This window comes from Ranitomeya imitator, chromosome 1, assembly GCF_032444005.1.
Source record: "Ranitomeya imitator isolate aRanImi1 chromosome 1, aRanImi1.pri, whole genome shotgun sequence".
In the NCBI taxonomy this organism is placed as follows: Eukaryota; Metazoa; Chordata; class Amphibia; order Anura; family Dendrobatidae; genus Ranitomeya; species Ranitomeya imitator.
In genome coordinates, this window is record NC_091282.1 from 1,129,842,626 (window position 1) to 1,129,864,203 (window position 21,578).

The 21,578-nt window shown below is 43.4% G+C and overlaps 1 protein-coding gene across 1 annotated transcript in view; it reads right to left on the reverse strand.

Annotated features, from left to right (window-relative positions):
• The window catches only part of LOC138658308 (uncharacterized), a 192,294-nt gene that overhangs the window by 123,994 nt on the left and 46,722 nt on the right, over positions 1-21,578 (reverse strand). The window contains exons 2-5 of the mRNA XM_069745784.1: positions 13,776-13,874; positions 7,486-7,645; positions 4,359-4,464; positions 4,098-4,174 (exon numbers count right to left, since the gene is read on the reverse strand). Coding sequence (XP_069601885.1) covers positions 4,098-4,174; positions 4,359-4,464; positions 7,486-7,645; positions 13,776-13,874 — 442 coding nt within the window. The remainder of the gene's footprint in view (positions 1-4,097; positions 4,175-4,358; positions 4,465-7,485; positions 7,646-13,775; positions 13,875-21,578) is intronic.

Sequence of the window (21,578 nt, forward strand, 5' to 3'; positions counted from 1 at the left end):
CAGCTCGCAGCTCCCGGCAGAGAACATTATGCAGGACGGGGCGGGGCGTCAGGCGGGTCTTAGTGACGCAGCCCTCCTGCGCAGCATGGTGTGTTCCTGATGGGGTGGGGCGGCAGGCTCTCCTCACTGACACGCCCAGTGGCGTATCTAGGGGGGGGGCAGCCGGGGCATTTGCCCCGGGCGCAGCCGGCAGGGAGGGGCGCAGTCGGGCCGCCTCATTCGGCGGTCCGCAGTGTCTCCCCCGGCGGCTGCATTCTGTCGCCCCCGGTCAGGGAGTCAGCTGTTCTCTGTGCCGACTGTCAAGCTGACAGCTGGCACAGAGAAGCTGCAGAGCGCCGGCTCCCAACGTGTGCAGAGGTGGAGGGGAGCCCCTGCAGGGTGGCTGCGACGGGCAGGGAGAAATCCCCGCAGCTCCGCTGCCCAGCGATCTGTCTTCCTGCTTCTTCTCACACAGATGCGCCGCTGGATGACGTCATCATTCAGCGGCCGGCTGTGTCAGAGGAAGGCAATGAGATGCTGTGGTAGAGTGCGAGGAGAGGTGAGAGGGGTGTGTGAATGTGTGTGTGAGAATGTGTGTGCGAAAATGTGTGTGTGTGTGAGAATGTGTGTGTGAATGTGTGTGTGAATGTGTGTGTGTGAGAATGTGTGTGTGTGAGAATGTGTGTGTGTGAATGTGTGTGTGTGTGTGAGAATGTGAATGTGTGTGTGTGAGAGTGTGTGTGTGAATGTGTGTGTGTGTGTGTGTGTGTGAGAATGTGTGTGTGTGTGTGTGTGTGTGTGTGTGTGTGTGTGTGAGAATGTGTGTGTGAATGTGTGTGTGTGTGAATGTGTGTGTGTGTGAATGTGTGTGTGTGAATGTGTGTGTGAGAATGTGTGTGTGAGAATGTGTGAATCACATTCTCATTATAAATGTCATAATTACATGATAAGTATGCACTAAGCTCCACCCCTCCATAACCCCACCCCCATATGACCAGAGCCCCACCCCCACCCACCGGGCCATGGAAAACTGGTCTTGCTTAAAGCCGGTCCCTGGTGCAAAAAAGGTTGGGGACCTCTGCTCTGGACTATGTCTGGCCTTTGTTCAGCTGTGTCCTTTTCAGAAGTGCACAAAACTGTGGCAGACCGCGTTTTATGCTCGCCTGAAAAGATGGACACTTCCAGATCACAGGCCAGACGGCATCCACAATGCCTCCATCTGCCATCCTTTGGGGGTTCCGTCTGAATTATGTATTTCAGAGATTTACACAGAAACCTTGGTGTAAGCGCTCAACGGAGAGTGCAGGATAAATATGCACCGAACCTTACTGTGAACTTTGGGAGGCAGAATGAACAAATCAACCGCAGGTGAAGAATTGGTTTTATCTATTTTTTACACCATTCCTCGTGCGGTATAAATGATTAGGTAACTTTATCCTTAGGGTCGGTGCAATTCCAGTGATACCAGATTTATATGTTTTCTTTATGTATGGCTGCTATCACACACTAAAAAATGCTTTTTATTGCAAAAACTAGATTTTGCATTGCCATATTTTGAGAGCTATTATTTTTCCATATTGCGGCCAATAGTTATGTGATGGCTTCTTTTTTTCAGGATGAGCTGACATTTTTATTGGTATCATTTATGGGGAGATTACATTTTTTGATCAATAGTGATGAGCGAGCGTGCTTGGATATCGTGTTATGCGAGCATCCTTGGGTATTATCTGAGTATATTGGGCACGCTCGAATAATGAATAATATGTATTTGAGTTCTCATGTCTGCATGTATTGCAGTTGTTAGACAGCCGCAACACATGTGGGGATTGCCTGGCAGAAAGGCAATCCCTGCAGCTGTTGCGGATGTCTAACAGCCGCTAATTATGCAGCAGTAGGGACTCGAACACATTATTAAAGCCGGATTAGGCATGACTGAGATACATGGGTTACAAGGGTAGGCTATACAACCCTTTTTGTGGTGGGGGCCCTTTGGAGGCTACAGATCCTTCATTGGTTCATCATATGATTATGTACTAGGGGAATTTGTAACCAATACGGTTCTGGGTATTGAGGTAACCTTATGGTGTCTGTAATTGGTGTCTTTTAAGTGTGTGTTTTTTATTGTATGTTTTCAATAACATTTTGTACAATTTTTATAAACGCTCCCTGTTTTTCTCCTGCTTTTTGTACATTATTAAAGCATGCCCAAGATACTCAGATAACTTGATATTTAAATTTTTGGGAGGCAGAATTAACAAAAAACAATAAATCAGGAATTGTTTTTTGGGGATTTTTTTTTATGCAATTCCGCGTGTCGTAAAATTGATAAGGCAGCTTTATTCTTCGGGTCAGTACGATTACAATGATATCACATTTATCTTTTTTTATGTTTTGGCGCTTTTGCACAATAAACTTTTATAGAAAAAAATAATTATTTTTGCATTGTTTTATTCTGATAGCTATAATTTTTTTATTTTTCCATTGATGGAACTGTATGGTGGTTTGTTTTTTGCAGGACAAAGTGATGTTTTCAGTGATAAAAATTTTTTTTTACATTAGTCTATTTGATCTCTTTTTATTCCACTTTTTGTTCGGCGGTATGATGAAAAAGCATAATTTTTTTCCCAGGCTTTTTTTTTTTTTTTACGGTGTTCACTGAAGGGGTTAAGCAGTGTGAGAGATTTATGGGGCAGATCATTCAGGACATGGCAATATCAAATGTGTACTTTTTTTTGTCTGTTTTATTTTATTTTAATTTTATATTTTTTTTTACTTTTCTTTATTTTGTCCCACTACGGGACTTTCACTTTTACAGCTCTGATCACTATCTAACTTGCAAGAGACTGGTGACCAGGATATCATCATGATGACATTGGGTCACCATGGTAACGATCGGGCCCCCTCCCTCAGCCTGCCTTCTAAATTCTGTATTTGATATCGATCACTGCATTCAGGGGGTTAAACTGCCGGGAGCGGTGTGGGCATCACTCCTGGCAGTGAGTTCAGAGTGTCAGCTGTGATATTAGCTGATCACCCGGTGGTCCAAGGTCGGGAAGCACTTCCCAACCATGATGTACTGGGTATGTCCAAGGTCAGGAAGGGGTTAATTGGCTGGGAACCTTTATGGCTATTGGCCCCTTCCCAGAATATTAACACCAGCCTGCAGTGGTCTGCTTTCCCTCAGCTGGTTAGGAAAATTAAGGGGGACCCAGGCCTTTTATTTAATTTATGTATATAATATGCGCTATTCCAAGACGACAGGTGCTTACTCCAACTCTCATCAGCGTGTTAGATATAAAACAAAATGACTGCTGAAGGAGCAGCATCATCTGACCAGAAGACCAGTCCATTACCCTCCTCTATCAGAAAATATGATTTCCCATGTTCCATCAGCAGTCATTTAATTTTATATCTAACAAGAGAGGACGCTATGAACTAAAGACACAAAGCTATAAATAATCCGATATATAAGGGACAGTGATGTATATAACAAGAGAGGTCACTGTATAATAAGGGGCAACAATAAACATAATAAGAGGTGACTGTGTAATATATACTTTATATAAGGAGGGGAGCCCAGACACCTTTCCCTGCACAGGGGCCCCAAGTACGGAGTTTAGAAATTGTGGAATTGCACTTTAGGAATATTTCAAATAGTAGAATATTGTTATATTATAAAAATAGATGATTGTTTCTATTTTTCAAAATTAAATGATATCTGTACAATAACTTTTACGTTGTGAATTGAGCGCAGTCCTCTTTTTTTGGTTTATGCTCATGTTCACTGCACAATGTACAAATATGGAGCTTCACATCCTACAATATTCTATCAATGTCCTTATTATGGCTCCATATGGATATTGTGAACTAAACGTCAAGCCCTACAACAGCCATACTATCCTGTTGTATTAATGCTTGAGTTTGTAAAGAATACCTTGTCCTTTCTCCTGTCCAGGAGTCAGCCAAACAATAATGAACGTTTTCAGATTTCCCTGATCTGGTCGCTCTATCCCCTGGCTCCTGGCCATATTTGGCAATAGTAGTCCTGTGTCCATGTCCGCTGATTGCGATATGAGGAAACAGTGCATAACTGCCTTCTATAATTGGTAAAAACATACCATTTCCAAAGAAATCATTCTGTGCTTCCAAATTCTTAAGCTCTTTTCTCAAATGTTCTTTGGCAGCTTCCAGTTTTCTTAAAAAAATAAAATTTCTATATTTAGGATATTTAACAAAACGTCTTTAAAGCTGTAGATTGTTTTAGACTTTCTGATGGAAAAGTGATGAAGAAATAAAAGAAAGAATTTTAATTAAGCAATTTTTCATGGAGTGCTGTACATTATTATTATTTGCTTAGGGAATATTATATTTCCAGATACCTAATAACTTCATCGTGGTGCTTCTGTCTATGTGCCTGCTCCATGCTTCTTCTGATCAGAACCTTGTCAAGCATCTTCTGCATCGGCGGAGAGCCCGGTGTTGGGTCTTCAAGAAAAGCAAAGAAAAGGAAACAGCATTTACCAAAAAACAGTTAATAAAAATATTGTATGAGACCATATAACACTTATTAATGTAATGATATAACATCTCTTGATATTTAGAGGGAATTAAAGAGAAGGTCCACTCACCTTTGTAAACAATTTTTATTGATCGAATGCAATTGTGATGATGCAATTTTCCAAGTAGTATTAATAATAAATCTCTTAATGTTTTTATCTACAGCTCCCATGCAGAACTATTGGTCTCCCAGTTACAGACTGCACACAAACACTATGTTGCCTGATCTTACAATCACAATTCCTTACATACATTGGTCCACTACTGATAACTTTGTGAGGATGGCTCATCTCCCCTGAGAATAAAAAGATTAATGGAATGGGCCACCATATACATTAAATGGTTGGACAATACTTTTTCCTTATCTCAAAGGGGACCTTCATGTGTCTACTGACTTTATTTTGCACCTTTTTAAATATAGGAGTATTGGCTATGGTTGGTGTTTTCCTCCAAAAAAAAATACACAGACAACTAAAAAATGAGGTCACACAGAAGAAAAATTGTTTTGAAAAATGACACTATAATGTCTGCAATGTGCACCATATAAGTGCATCCTAGAAGTGTGAGCTATGTATTAATCCAGAATTGAACCAGAAGGGAACTGAAGGTAACTGGATAGTCACTGTAAACAATGTTTATGTTTGTTTTTATTCTCACCCTTAGAATCCTTCACTTTCTTCTAACCCCCCTTATCCCTACCTCTAGTAATTAACTGATTATCTCTCCCAGCATCCTCCCCATCCATCTCATCCCCTCCTCAGAACTGTTCCTTAACATACCATCCTCTGTCTCCAAACACAGAAACACAGACAGCCCCCTCATGCTCTTTCCTGCTCCCACCTGCTATCACTTTCTCTGCTCCTCCTCACTGCCAGTGATATTTCTCCAAATCCTGGTCCTCCTCACCACATCCCCACAGTTACTTCTAACTCTCATCCATGATCTGTCACAACTTTCCATAACTTCTCTTACCTTATATATACCATTCACCCAGCCCCCACTTCCGCAGTCCCACTAACAGGAACTCTGTGGAACGCTCACTCTGTCTGCAATAAACTTTCCTACATCCATGATCTTTTTATAACTAACAAACTTTCCTTCCTCGCCACCATCGAAACCTGGCTCCACCCCTCTGACTCAGCCTCTCCTGCTGCACTTTTGTATGGTGGGTTCCACCTTAGACACACCCCCCACCCCATGAGCAAGCATGACGGAGAAGTTGGTTTTCTCCTGTCAGATAACAGTTCCTTCACTCAAATCCCACTGCCACCCTCTGTTACTCTTCCTTTGAGGTGCACTCAGTGCGCATCTACTTCCCCTCCAACCTCTAACTGGCTGTAATTTACTGTCTCCCAGGACTGGCACTCAAGATGGTGCACCACCACATTATCGGTGTCAGGTCCGAGCATCCCTACATGAACAGTTTCCTGGAAAGTGGATTGGTCGTCGTGGGCCAGTTGAATGGCCACCAAGGTCTCCCGATCTGACACCTTAGACTTTTATCTTTGGGGTCATCTGAAGGCAATTGTCTATGCTGTGAAGATACAAGATGTGCAGCATCTGAAACAATGATACTGGAAGCCTGTGCTAGCATTTCTTCTGCGGTGTCGCTATCAGTGTGTCAAGAGTGGGAGAAGAGGGTTGCATTTACAATCCAACACAATGGGTAGCACTTTGAACACATTTTATAAGTGGTCATAAACTTGTAAATAATAGTGATGAGCGAGTGTACTCCTTGCTTGGGTTTTCACCAGCACGCTCGGGTGACCGCTGAGTACACCAGGCTGAGTACATGTGGTGGTTGCCTGGTTGCTAGGAAATCCCCACATGTAACCAAGCAGGCTAGTAGTTGTAAATCATTCGGCTGCCGCAATGAAAACTAAATCTCCGAGCAGTCATAAATACTCGGAGGTCACCTGAGCAACGAGTACACTCGCTCATCACTAGTAGATAACTCATGAAAGATTGAAGTTACGTTAAAAACAAGCACACCATTGTTCTTCTTGTGAAATTCTCAATAAGTTTGACGTGTCACATGACCCTCTTGAATGAAATGAAAAAAAAAGTTGGATCCAAAATGGCTGACTTCAAAATGACCACCATGGTCACCACCCATCTTGAAAACTTTTCCCCCTCCTATATACTAATGTGACACAAACAGGAAGTTGATATACTAACATTCCCATTTTATTTAGGTGTATCCATATAAATGGCCCACCCTGTACTTAGAAAGTATAGAAAGTGCTAAAAGCCCTTCCTCCTCCACATCCAGCAGTCATGTGGTAACTGTGCGATGCAAAGGAGCAGAAACTGCCAGATCCTAGCAGACAAGAGTTCAACTCTGAAGTGCTGGCAGAAGCCTGAATTTACCCTGTAACTGGGGCTATTGTGCAAGCACCAGTTAAAGGGGAACTCAGCAATAATAAAAATGTATACAAATGTTGAAATGATGCCCAAAGTTCTTTTTATGACCTTATGGGGAGCACAATGTAAGAAATACCAAAAAAAGAAAAAAGAAAAGAAAGCTCCCTCCAGTCTGAATTACCATTTATAGATCCACACCCATAGAATAAAAAAAAAAAAAATGTCCACAACATAAAAATAATTGCTGAGGAAAGTGGAACACAACTTTAAATTGTAGTAAAAAACATAAAAGCAAAAAGTGTAAAATAGTAATAGCATTTACTTTTTTTCTATATATTTTCCCATAATACCTGGAAAAAAATATGAACGTTTCATAAAAATTAGGCCTTACATATAGTGAAAAATGGTGCTGAATATCCAAACAAGAAAATATATTTGAGCTCTTAAAATTGCATGTACAGAAGAAAAATAAATCCAATTGTGCCTGATCTTAACAGAGGAAAATAGCCTGGTCTTGTAATACTTAAGTTTGTTCAACTTCTTATTTTTAACTCTTCACTTTGTGATGCCACAATACGTTCCCACCTTTAGAGTAACTTTCCATCATTGCGTCAAATGCAGATGGTCCACAATGTTTTAGGACCTCTCTCTGGAGCTCACTTCCCTTCATGTGCTGCTGGCCAGACCGAAATATCTTTCTGGTGGTGTCATCTGGTTTTGGAGAGCCGGACTTGTGAAATGTTGGCTGTGGCGTGGAGAAAGCAGGAAATGTCATGTCATGAACAGTGTCTGCAGTCTGAGCATTTCAAGCTTTATAATTTCCTGGGCTCAGTGTGCTTTGTCTAATAACAAATGTAGTGTTATCTGCTCTAATTACACAGCATTCCTGTTCTTAATCAGGCCCAGGTCGCTGGCTCTCTCTTCCGGAGTTTAGATCACTTGCTAGTAATGTAAAGAATCCCTGCAATGGGCAAGCTTGTAGACTTGGCGGCGCGCAATGAAACTGAAAGTCACAGGCACTATTTGTCCTGGTCCTATAAAGTTTATGTAACATCTCTCGCTGCTGAAATTCACATTAAACATGTTCCTCTATCACTTTCTGACTCACTGTTAGGGCTAGTGGAACGCACCGAGTATAGATAGGTAGCTACGGGGTCCACCGTGCAGCGATATCTGCTGCAAATTAACGGCGGATAACCTCTGAGCTCACATGTGGGTTAAGCTTCACCCCGTGTGAACTGGAAGCGATTTGTGGTGACTCACAGAGTCGCGCTGTACACAAAACTATTACCCTAAGGGTTGTGCTTGCTCTGGAACTCTTCTGTGCTAATCGCACACATGAAGGAACCAGATGCTAAGCCAAGGCTAATTGCCCCCACTGACGCTAGCTGCCTGCTTGAGTGTACAGTCCCAAAGCTACAGCCTCACACCACATATATATAAACACATTTGATACTAGCGCATGGCCGTGCGGCCATGCAAACCTTTTATAGTTGCAGCTCTACAGGACCTTCTTGGTGGACCAATAGGTGCTGCAACAGGGCCTGAGCGTGTGACCCCCGACCTCCAATGAGAGGTCCTCCCGTGGGCATGCTCAGTGCATGAAAAGCAGGACTTAGTCTCAGAAAAGCCTGCTCACCGCTGACCAGTGCTGGCTACAAGGGCAGAGCCAGGAAAGGCAACAGTAACCATTCGCACATTATCAGGCTGAGCCAGACGCTGGGACCGACATCTCCGCTGAGCAGGTTCCTCTGCGGCTGGAGGAGAATGGGAGACCACAGCAGACATGGTTCGAGATTCCCCCTATGCAACGGCGGGAACTCGACACCTAACACTCACATATGTATTTTGCTAGATACAATAGAGTTGTTACTGCTAAGAACACTTTTATCGGAAGATCTACAACTGTGTGGGTACCTGCTTATGTCCATCCATTCTCATTTTGTGTTCCAGGAAATTATAAAAATAACTCATTTTACATTGCTAGCGTTAGCATTATCTGTCAAGTACTAAATCAACAAGAAGATAACATTTTCTGTATATTTCAAGTGAATTCAGCAAAAAGCCTACCTCTCAACTGTCCTTACACTGTAGCTCGCGCTCACTCTTCCATTAGCTTCAGAATGGTCTTTGGTCTGAATCTTCTTCCACTGACTAGACCTCAGTCAGTCATGTTGGGCGCAACTCACATAGCCTCATGATAAGGCTGGGGTCACACTTGCGAGTACAATGCGAGAAACTCACGCGAGTCTCTTGCATCAATACCCGGAACTGCCGCCGGCACTCTGGACCAGAGCATATGGCTGCATGTATTTAATTGCACTCGCAAGTGTGACCCCGGCCTAAGTAGGCAGCTCAGATAAATCTGGACCAAAGACCAAGCTGCAGTCTCAAAAAAATTTGAGAGCGGGCCTTTGGCAAGTGAGTATAATCTTACTAATTTTTTTACTTTTTTCTGAGCCTCCGTTTATTAGGCTCTGAGATCTGAAGAATACTTGAAGTATAATAAGCGTCTTTTATGGGCAAATTCCATCTATACCAAATTTAATTCTTATCAAGCCAAATCTGATGGCGGTTTCGAGTGAATCTACCCAAAATCAATTTCATGAGATTTGCTAATCATTGAGGAGTAGTCAATCAAGCTAGATGGGAAGAGATTGCGTCCAAAGCTTCAAAAAAGGTTATGCAGCCATTGTGACGTGCATTTTCAAGGTAAGGACACCAATCTTATTAGGTGTAAAAGATTTATATATTAATATAGACAGTTTATCTTGTGAAGTATACTGCCTCAAATTAAATTTTTCTTCCTGAGTATACCAGAGGGTGCATCTGTTCCCACTCAAAGAGGAAAGGTCACTATTTTTACGTACTAAACTTTCCACATCATGGCAAAGTAGCTGAAGTTCTAAATAAAACATTTTTTATTTTTCATCTTTGTTGCAGAGATATTATGTGCTAATTTCACAATATAATGATGGAGGCATTAGCAGAGATTCCTTTCAGGGGGCATTTACTTATGCTGACCAATCATAAGAATGCAACAAGAACCAAACCCAAGGATATCATACCTAGTAAAGAAGTCCCTACTATAGGATGTGCCCATTGCACTCCAACAAGGGGACAGGGACAAGACTCCCCTATAATATGAGCCTATAAACAAAAACGGAGCAAAATGTCCCACGAATAGCAAATATAAAAAGGACAAATTTTATTAACACAATAACATACAAAAAAATAATAATATATACAACAATAGTAGAAATCGAGGATAAGGTGTCTGACACAAGGACAAACACACCAAAAAATGCGCACAAAATACAAATACAGGGCGCAGCAAAGGACATAGCAAGGGACGAGAGTATGCCCCGTAACAATAAATCCGTAATAAGGTGCAACAAATAGTATACACATAAGGTCAAGTAGTGACACAAAAGGCCAGGGAGTACACAGTAAAACAGTTAACCCTTAGTGGGGATAAACTCTGCCTTCATGAACACTCCACCCATATTGCAAATAGCCCAAAGGTGCTGCACCATGAGGATACATTCCTACCCCCGCCTGCTGCTTACCCATGTGCGAAAATTCTGGTGTGTACCGTCCCACGAAAAGCCCCGACGCGCGTTTCGCGTACTAACTGCTTCTTCGGGGGGCTGTGTGGCTTCTAACAAGAGATCCTATCTTTCTTTGGAATCACAGACCTCCTCCTCCTCATACCTCTCTAACCACACATTTAGAGTCTACCGCATTACCTCTTCATCACATCCTCTCTCTGCCGTAGTCCCTCACAGCTCTGCCTTAGGACCCCCTACTCGTCTCCATCTACATCTTTGTCCTGGGACTACTCAAAGTCCCATGACTTCAAATACCATCTATATGCTGATGACACTCAGATCTACCTCTCTGACCCAGACATCACCTCTCTGATGGCCAGAATCCCAGAGTGTCTATCAGCCATATCCTTTTTCTCATCTCGCTTCCTAAAGGAAAATGACGACAAAAGTGAATTCTGCATCTTTCCTCCATTTCACCAACCTGATCTATCATAGTAAATTACATCACACTTTCCCCTGTACTTGAAGCCGCTGCCTCAGAGTAACCCTTGACTCTGCCCTATCATTCAAACTACACATCTAAGCTCTTTCCACCTCCTGTCGCCTCCAGCTCAAAAGTATCTCCAGAATCCATCCTTTCCTCAACCGTCAAGCTCTTACCTCCTCCAGCTCAAAAATGTATTGAGAATCTGTCCTTTCCTCAACCCTCAATCTACTAAAATAGTAGTGCATGTCCTCATCATCTCCCACCTGGACTACTGCAATATTCTCCTCTGTGGCTTTCCTGCTAACACTCTCACACCTCTCCAGTCTGTCTTTAACTCTGCTGCACAAATAATCCACCTTTTTCCTCATTATTCCTCTGCTTTTCCCATCTGCAAATTCCTTCACTGGCTCCCAATTGCCCAATGTATCCATTTCAAACTTCTAACGCTGACCTACAAAGCCATCCATAATCCGTCTCCCCATATATCTCTGAACTAATCTGTCGATATCTTCCCACACGTAATCTCCTGTCCTCCCAAGACCTCCTCCTTTCCTCCACAATTGTACGTTCCTCACCCAATCAACTGCAAGACTTCTCCCAAGTATCCCCCATCCTCTGGAACTCTGTGCCCTAACACGTACGATTATCCTATACATTCAGAACTTTCAAGAGGAACTTGAAAACCCATGTCTTCAGAACAGCTTACAGCCTGCAATGACCCCTCTCCCACCTCATCACTACGAGAGCCTCCGCTTCACCAACATTGGAACTGTTGAAACCTGTGATCTTGCTGTAAATTGAAAGTAGGATCCAGCACTAATTAAAAACAGCTGTAGGCTGATTGGAGTTGCTCAGCTAGATATGGAGGCAGTGACCACCTACAATACTATAGCATGTGTAATGCCATTCAACTCACATCACCTCCCAATGTCACACAGATCTTACTGCGAAGGAAAAATGGTGTGCACTCAGGTCATGAAAGCGAGGTGCCAGAAACAAGAACTATAATTCACCACATACTCTACTAGATAGTTTACAAAAAAATATATAGTAAGTTTATTCAACAAACAAATATTCAAAAATAGATGCCACAAAAAATTGGGTTCATGATCAGACAATATGACTGAAATACCCAACGTCTCGACCCTCCCGGGTCTTAGTCATGGGGTTACTTGGTTTCAGACATAAATGTAATGTGAGTCAGAAAGAGGGGATGAGAATCCCCTTTATGAATTCCCCAGATGCTTGGGCATATAGTGGATCCCTATTGTAGGTGGCCGTCTGATTAGTGAAGGAGTGTTATAAGCGGTGAAATGTCCGTAATAGACTGGCACTCCCGCACCTTGCTGTGCATGCTGGCACAGATCTTACTGTCGATACCTATTGTGATTACAAGTGCAGGTGGAGTAGAGCAGAGTTGTGTATCATTTGTGATGCAGCGGTAGCACCATACACAGTGAAACGGCAGTGACCTGAGAAAAGTTCAAACAAAACATTCCTTTAATGTGTTACTTCACACAGTGCATTAGAAATACACAATACACAGCTTTAGTTTGAAGTCCATAAACAGGCCGGACTTCCCTTTGTCCAGTTTCCCTGGGTGACCGCACGCCAGTACCAAGGCTCTGTACTCACGCAGTGCACAGCACGCTTTATCCTCCGGATTGCAGCCGGGTAAACATAAGACAGCCCAAGACGCAGGGTGTCAGTCTCTCTGGTTCGTCTTGCCCCTGTGTTGCTTCATACAGGGAGTGCTCTGTCTGCTTCCAAGAACAACACTGACACACCTCCCCCTCTAGTACAGGGCTTTTAATCAGTCACTGCTTCACTATTCTAACTACAGCTACACCTGTGTCTGCAGTACGCCCTCATGGCCTCACGATGCCTCCATGCGCATTCTGGAGAGCACAAACAGTGCACCCTAGCTGTAATAGGGTTCACTGCCTCACACATTACATTCATGGATTTGTGTTACGGTGTCTCTTATTACAACTAGTAGGAGGAGAGCAGAGCTGTGTGTCTGATATAGATGCAAAGCGGTGTATGTAGTGACACACGGCTCTGCCCTTCTCCTCCCCACAATGTCAGTGATGTGAGATGAGAACTGCAGAGTGTCATATACACTACTCCTTCATATATTCCAAGCATCAGGGCATCATTCCCCAAGCCTGGGATAGATGCATATGGGTGTATGTAATGACACACAGCTCTGCTCTCCTCCTGGTACTTTTAATCATAGTCAGTGCTGGCAATAAAATCTGTGTCGCCTGGTTAGACAAATCAGTTTTAGCATATTAAACAGTGAAAGCCAGTTGTAAGCCTCCTAGGATGCTTTTCTTTTTTCTCCTGCATGACACTGCCTGCTTATGGTTGATCAACATCATTGAGGTCAAAAGGTATATACCCCGAGAGATGGGAAGGTAACATATGAAATTTACAAGCTGATATCTCCAGAATGGAGATCAGAAACAAAAGAAATATCTTTTATTCAGATCTTCAGCCACTTTATCGTGTGGCCAGTTTTGCATTTTTAAAAAAGCCTGAAAGCTTTGATCAAATATTCCAAAATTATCAGCTGGTATGATAGCATCAACACTAAATAACAGTACGGTAAAAGAAGGGTTAGGTAAAGAGAGAGAAAAGATGCAAGAATGCTTAACTTTCTAAGCTACTTTCTAATAAAATATCATAATCTTACTTTTACTAAACTCACTAACTGCTGGCGATAGGTGTAGCCATGTGGGCTCCTTTCCAAAATGTCATCCCATAATCCCTGCAATTTCAATAATGTAATTTATATAAGAGAGAATTCACCACACAGAAACAATTATAATTACCTTTGACGTTTGCAATGATGGAAGTCCAAGTGACTGCTGGAGGGCTTGTATCCTATTATTATACCTCAACCAACTCTGAATTAACTTAATTTCATCCATCTATAAAAAATATATTAAACTTAGTACACTTTGTCATACCATGTGAGATAGAATTCAACATTTTCATTTTCTTAATTCTCTTACTTATAAAAAGTATCACTCACCAATTTGTAGGGTTATTATGCAGTTTATTCACATGTAATAGAGTAAATGCATCATTCCCTTAAATCCCATATTTTTAATACCTGTTCATACTCAAGAGTCTCCTGGAAATGTAGTATAAGTACTGATGGCACACTAGGTGCTAAAACATAGAAGAATAGAAGATTATAGAAACACTAGATGGTAGCCCGATTCTAACACATCGGGTATTCTAGAATAAGTATGTCGTTTATTTATGAAGATTTTAGAATAATACATTGAATACACAGGATTCGGTTGGCCGCGACCAATTAGCGAAGTGTGGTTCAAATCCCGCGCCAATTCGCGGCCGGACTGCGCCTGTCGCTGATTGCTGGTGGCCGGCCACGTAGTATATAGTACAGCCACGTAGTATATAACAGCCCACGTAGTACATAGCACAGCCACGTAGTATATTGCACAGCCACGTAATATATAGCACAGCCACGTAGTATATAACAGCCCATGGAGTATATAGCACAGCCTATGGAGTATATAGCACAGCCCACAGAGTATATAGCACAGCCCACAGAGTATATAGCACAGCCCACACAGTATATAGCACAGCCCGCACAGTATATTGCACAGCCCACGCAGTATATTGCATAGCCCACGTAGTATATTGTACAGCCCGTGTAGTATATTGCACAGCCCACGTAGTATATTGCACAGCCCACGCAGTACCATGCACGCAGTGTATAACACAGGCCACGTAGTGTATAACACAGGCCACGTAGTATATAGAACAGGCCACATAGTATATAGCACAGCCCACGTAGTATATAGCACAGCCCACGTAGTATAGAGCACAGCCACGTAGTATATAGCACAGCCACGTAGTATATTGCACAGCCCACGCAGTATATAGCACAGCCCGCGCAGTATATAGCACAGCCCGCGTAGTATATTGCCCAGCCCGCGTTGGGGTGGTGGGAGGAGACACTTGTCTATAGATTGGATGCCTTTATTAAGGGGGTACAATTATGGCAACGTTATATAGACGATGTCCTTTTTCTATGGACGGGCTCTTTGGAGGACTGCAGGAACTTTATTGAAGATCTAAATCATAATTCTCTTAATGTGAAATTAACATCTGTCATTTCAGCTGATTCCGTGGATTTTCTGGACATTAAATTATCCATTAAAGACACCAGGATCATTTGTAACCTCTTTCGGAAAACGACTGCTACAAACAGCTTACTCCATTATGGGAGCTTTCATCCGCAACATCTGAAAAATGGCATCCCTAATGGACAGTTTCTCCGTCTTAGAAGGAATTGTAGTGTAAAGACTGATTTCCTCGGACAAGCAAAAGACCTGACAAACCGGTTTAAACAGCGAGGCTATCCACCTGGGATAATTTCAAAGGCATTTCGAAATGCCCGTGATCAGGATAGATCAAGTCTTCTGGAGAAAAAGGTACGTGAACCTCTTCGCACTGTGCCTTTAATTACTACATTCAATAATCAGTGGTCCGACATTAGAGGAATTTTGTCAAGGAATTGGGATATCCTAAGGAGTGACAAGAAAATTATCCCTTTTATCCCTGAGACGCCTATTTTGGTGGCAAGGAGGGCAAGAAATTTAAAAGATGATTTATGCCATAGTCACTATCAAAGACCCTCTGGCAGGCTGAATCATGGAACTAAAATCTTCGGCTCTTATCCTTGTGGCAACTGTAACGTTTGTCAATACTTGATAGCAAGTGATGGTCATTCTGTGTCTTCTTTGCCATTCCAGATTCGCCCCAGGGAATACTTTAATTGCCGGTCACGAAATTTGGTGTATGCCATTTTTTGCGGATGTCCCAAAATATATGTGGGCCAGACATCACAGGAACTCAGAAGAAGAATGCAACAACACCTTTCCAACATCACCACTGCATCAAGAGATCAGAAAAGAAATAAAACTTTGTCTTCTGTGGCGGCTCATTTTTTGGAGATACATCAGGGACATCCTTTTGGTTTCAAGGTTATGGGCCTGGAGAGTGTATCCATCAATATTAGGGGTGATAACATCACGAACGCCCTTTTACGCTGTGAATCTAAATGGATCTACGAGCTTCAGAGCTGTACACCTAAAGGCCTAAATGAGGACCTGTTATTCACAGGATTTTACAAACAACTTTGACCTCCTTCCCTGGACTCCTCTTTGGACTCCTCTTTTCCATTGGGTTTGAGTAGTGTTCAACTAATGTATCTTGGCACTTTAGGCGGGGATTCTTTGACCCCTTTTTTTGACTTTTTGTGTATAGTTATATTTTTCAGAGCCACTTTGGTTCTGCATTTCTTGCATAGGATTTTGTTGGCACCTTCTATCAATATCTTTATGTCTTTTCTGTCATCTACTTTGTTGATCACCCATAAACAACCATCTAATAACTATACTTTTTCAATTTGGCATTTGGTGTGGGTATATAGTGCCCTAGATAGGGTGATTATATTATCGCTATGATAGTGTTGATATCTAATATCATTAAAGTTGACATCTCATTATACCTATCCATATAAGTCTAATACCACGGGTTATGTATTATGCAATGTATATTAAATGCCAGCCTCTGGATGTTTCTGTAAGTTTCATTAATTATTATTTGATAGTGTACTTTTTGTGTCTATAATTGCGTAACTCTACCGTTCATTACAACGTTGATGACAACCTTTATTCCTGTAATATCAATATTTTGAGAGGACTATTTTATACAGCCTCCATCTTGGCACCATTAGTAGGTAGCTGTTTATTAGTGTCTAACCATCTATATTTGGCTGTGGCCGTTTGGGTAATCTCAGTAAGTACCTTCTCAGAGTACTATTTTCGCCGTCACCTCCTTATAAACATCATGGTTTATGATATCAGGCACCGGTGTAACTGTATATTTTCATCTGGCACTTTGTTGCCGCTTTTTAGTTATTTTCGGTTTGGTGCTTCTTGGCTACTGCACCACCGGATATCTGATAATACCCTATTTTGTGATTTTTGTATTCCTTTATGCAAGTTTAATACTGTTATTCCTTATCGTGCGAATTATACTGCAATCTTTTTGATGCACCTGTTAGTCCCACTAATGGACACATTTTTGCATAGCACATTTGGTGTTTGTAACTGTGTATCTTTACCATCTGCCACAACATGATTACTAGTGTTGTAACATTTGTACTTGGAGAGGACTTTTTACAGAGCTCTTTCCAGCACCACTAGTAAGTAGTAGCTCATTTTTTGATTAATAATTCTGCTATGGCCGTTTTGGTCATTGCAGTAACTGTTCTCTCAGAATATGGTTATCGCCGTTTTACCTTCTACTAACATTATGGTCTATAATACCCAGTATCGATGTACTACTGTATATTTATTCGGTATCCTGGCGCCTGAACGCTATATGGACAACAACATGACTATTATTATTGGTTGCCATGGCTGCAGGAGAATTACTTCCTGCGGTGTGACCTCTCTCCAGTATTGCCATCATGGAGTACCTTGGCGCATGCGCCCTTCATGGGTAATGGTGCGGATATTCTTCCTGACCTGTGGCGGCTACTTCGGTGGCTGCCATGGTGTTACTGTGACTACTTCCGGTCGCGCGGCTCACCCTTGGTATTGCGGCGCCTGCGTACAACACAGGCAATAACGCGGCTATTGCTTCCGGTCTCTTACACGCAGCTCCATCTCTCAGCTGAAGCTGATCCACGCATAATGTAAGTTGCATTTAAACCACGAGGGTCTGTAAGCGGACATACTGGCCCCTGATGAAGCTGCCTTTTGTGCGGCGACACGCGTAGGGCAACACGGCCCTACGGACTTACTTGGCACCTTATTTGACAGGACGGACTGGACTCCCTGCTTATTTGCCTCTATCTCGGGTTTGGGGTATGACACATTTCATGGGCACGACATGAGTATGACATCTTGGTTTATTTGTTTATAGGACTGCCTCTTTTTGTGCTCTATCTAAACTGGTTTTGATCTTTATATTTAGCCTTACATAACTTAGATGATATGGTATTTTGGAGGCTCTCGTCTGGTTTATATTGTACACAGTTTAGTGGGCATAGTGCTCATATGGATATTCCCTTCTAAAGTGGTCCATACCCATGTCTTTCCCTCTTATTAGGTTCTGTGGTTACTAACTGGGACTGGCACACTCTATGGGTACTTTATTGGATTATATACATTATTTTATGTGTTTTCCATTGGATTAAGACCTATGTATCATGTTTCTGCCCATATGATGTTATATATTTGAAGTGCTATATACATATATATATTTTTTTTTTGTCCCAAACCTTTGTGCCAAGATACATTCTAGTCTGTGGGTTGTGTTTTGTACTACCGTCATTACGGGTACTTTTGGTATATTTTAATTGTTTTTAATGTATGGTCTGTTTACAGTGTTCGTGTAATAAACTTTGGATATATATTTTTGTAATTTTGTGGTCCTGTTGATCTCCTTTTTCAACATGTCTTTCTGCTCTCCATAATTTCATGATGTTCTTTATGTTGAGGTAGATTCAGGACTGGTTACTTAATGTTGTATAAAAGGTGGTGCCCTCCACATTCTGTTTATGTATATTGCCCAGCCCGCGCAGTATATTGCACAGCCCGCATAGTATATTGCACAGCCCGCATAGTATGATGCACAGCCCGCATAGTATACTGAACAGCCCGCGTAGTATATTGAACAGCCCGCGTAGTATATTGCCCAGCGCGCGTAGTATATTGCCCAGCCCGCGTAGTATAATGCCCAGCCCGCTCAGTACATTGCACAGCCCATGTAGTATATTGCACAGCCCGCATAGTACATTGCACAGCCCGCATAGTACATTGCACAGCCCGCATAGTACATTGCACAGCGCACGTAGTACATTGCACAGCCCGAGTAATATATAGCAATGTGGACATCATATCCCTGTTTAAAAAAAAAGAATTAAAATAAAAAATAGTTATATACTCACCCTCTGTTGTCCCCCGGATCCAAGCGAAGCAGTTACCGACGCTCCTCGCACGCTCCAGTCTCCAGAGGGCATTGCGGTCTCGCGAGATGATGACGTAGCAGTCTCGCGAGACCAATACGTCATCATCCCGCGAGATTGCAATGCATGGAGCGGTCACCGGAGCGTCACGAGGAGCGGGAAAGGCCTGTTCCTGATCCGGGAGCCAACGGACGGTGAGTATATAACGATATATAGGCCGCATCAATAGTAAAAAGTTGGTCACACAGGGTTAATAGCAGCGTTAATGGAGTGTGTTACACTGCGGTCCGTTAGCGCTGCCATTAACCCCTTCCCGACCTGTGACACAGCATATGCGTCATGAAAGTCAGTGCCAATCCGACCTGTGACGCATATGCTGTGTCACAGAATAATCGCGTCCCTGCAGATCAGGTGAAAGGGTTAACTCCATTTTCACCCAATCTGCAGGGACAGGGGGAGTGGTACTTTAGCCCAGGGGCTTTGCCCCCACGTGGCTACGATCGCTCGGATTGGCTGTTGAAAGTGCAACAGCCAATCAGAGCAATTTGTAATATTTCACCTATGAAAAATGGTGAAATATTACAATCCAGCCATGGCCGATGCTGCAATATCATCGGTCATGGCTGGAAACCCTGATCTGCCCCCCCCCACCACCGCCACCGATCTCATCCCCAGTCCTCCGTTCTGTGGTCCGCTCCCCTCCGTCCTCCTGTCCGCTCCCCCATTCTCCTGTCCACCCCCCGTGCTCCGATCCACCTTCCTGTGCTCCGATCCCCCCCTCATACTTACCGATCCTCCCGGTGTCCGTCTGTCTTCCCCATAGGCGCCACAATCTTCCAAAATGGCGAGTGCATGCGCAGTGCGCCCGCCGAATCTGCCGTCCGGCAGATTCGTTCCATGTACATTTTCATCATTGTGATAAAACCTATCACAGTGATCAAAATTGTAAATGAACCCCAACTTTGTCACCCCCATAGGTAGGGACAATAATAAAATAAAGAAAATATATTCATTTTATTTTCCACTAGCGTTAGGGTTAGAACTAGGGTTAGGGTTAGAACTAGGGCTAGGGTTAAGGTTAGGGTAAGGCTATGTGCACACGTATCCTGGTCCTCTGCAAAACCGCTGCGGATTTACCGTGGGTTTTTTGCGTTTTTTCTGCGGATTTCACTGCGGTTTTAAAACTGCGGTTTTCTATTGGAGCAGTTGTAAAACCGCTGCGTAATCCGAAGAAGTGACATGCTGCGGAATATAAACCGCTGCATTTCCGCGCAGTTTTTTCCGCAGCATGTGCACAGCGTTTTTTGTTTTCCATAGGTTTACATTGAACTGTAAACTCATGGGAAACTGCTGCAGACCCGCAGCTGCGGAAACGCTGCGGATCCGCAGCGTTTTCCGCAGCGTGTGCACATACCCTTAGAATTAGGCTATGTGCACACAGTGCGGATTTGGCTGCGGATCCACAGCGGATTGGCCGCTGCGGATTCATAGCAGTTTTCCATCAGGTTTACAGTTCCATGTAAACCTATGGAAAACCAAATCCGCTGTTTCCATGGTGCGGAAAATACAGCGCGGAAACGCTGCATTGTATTTTCCGCAGCATGTCAATTCTTTGTGCAGATTCCGCAGCGTTTTACACCTGTTCCTCAATATGAATCCGCAGGTGAAATCCGCACAAAAAACACTGGAAATCCGAGGTAAATCCGCAGGTAAAATGCAGTGCCTTTTAACTGATTTTTCAAAAATGGTGCGGAAAAATCTCACACGAATCCGCAACATGGGCACATAGCCTTAGGGCAGTGTTCCCCAACTCCAGTCCTCAAGAGCCACCCACAGGTCATGTTTTGAGGATATCTTTAGTATTGCACAGGTTATTGAATGCTTGCCTGTCCATGTGATGCAATTATCACCTGTGCAATACTAAGGAAATCCTGAAAACATGATCTGTTGATGGCTCTTGAGGACCGGAGTTGGGGAACACTGCCTTAGGGTTAGGGTTGGAATTAGAGTTAGGGTTGGAATTAGGGCTAGGGTTGGAAATAGGGTTAAGATAAGGCTTGTGGGGGCGTGGCCTAACTGCACGAGGAGAAAGAAAAGCCAGAAGAGAGCTCCTGCAAAAAGCTTAATATCTTAAGATCTGGGGGTCTTATACTGGTGGGCAAAGCCCACTAAGGTACCCCCCAGAGCTGCCTGCACAAAAAACGACAACACAAGTGTGGCCGGAGAGGAGACAGAGGCTTCGACTGACCCGGAGACCCGGAGAGGAGCGGGGGCTGAGAACGGGCGCCATTTTTAATAGCTGTGAGACCGCTCCTGGCAGCAGAACCGAACAAGAGGCTGACCTGTAAAGACTACAGCGGTGACCCGAGCCCTCCTGCGGTTTGACCCGCCTGCCCCGGCTTACCTTCGGGAGCGCAGCGGGGCCGCCTGCTGGGACCCGGAGCCACCCTGCGCAGCTGAGTGGAGACCCCGGGGAGCGCTCCTACCCGGTCGGAGCGCACCTGATTAAAACCCTGCGCGGAGGAGATAGAGCCGCTGAGAAGCAGAGCCGAGACCCCGATCAGCAGCGGTGAGTCGAACGCCGAGCGGGCGATCCTGCCGCTCATCTTCGGAACTC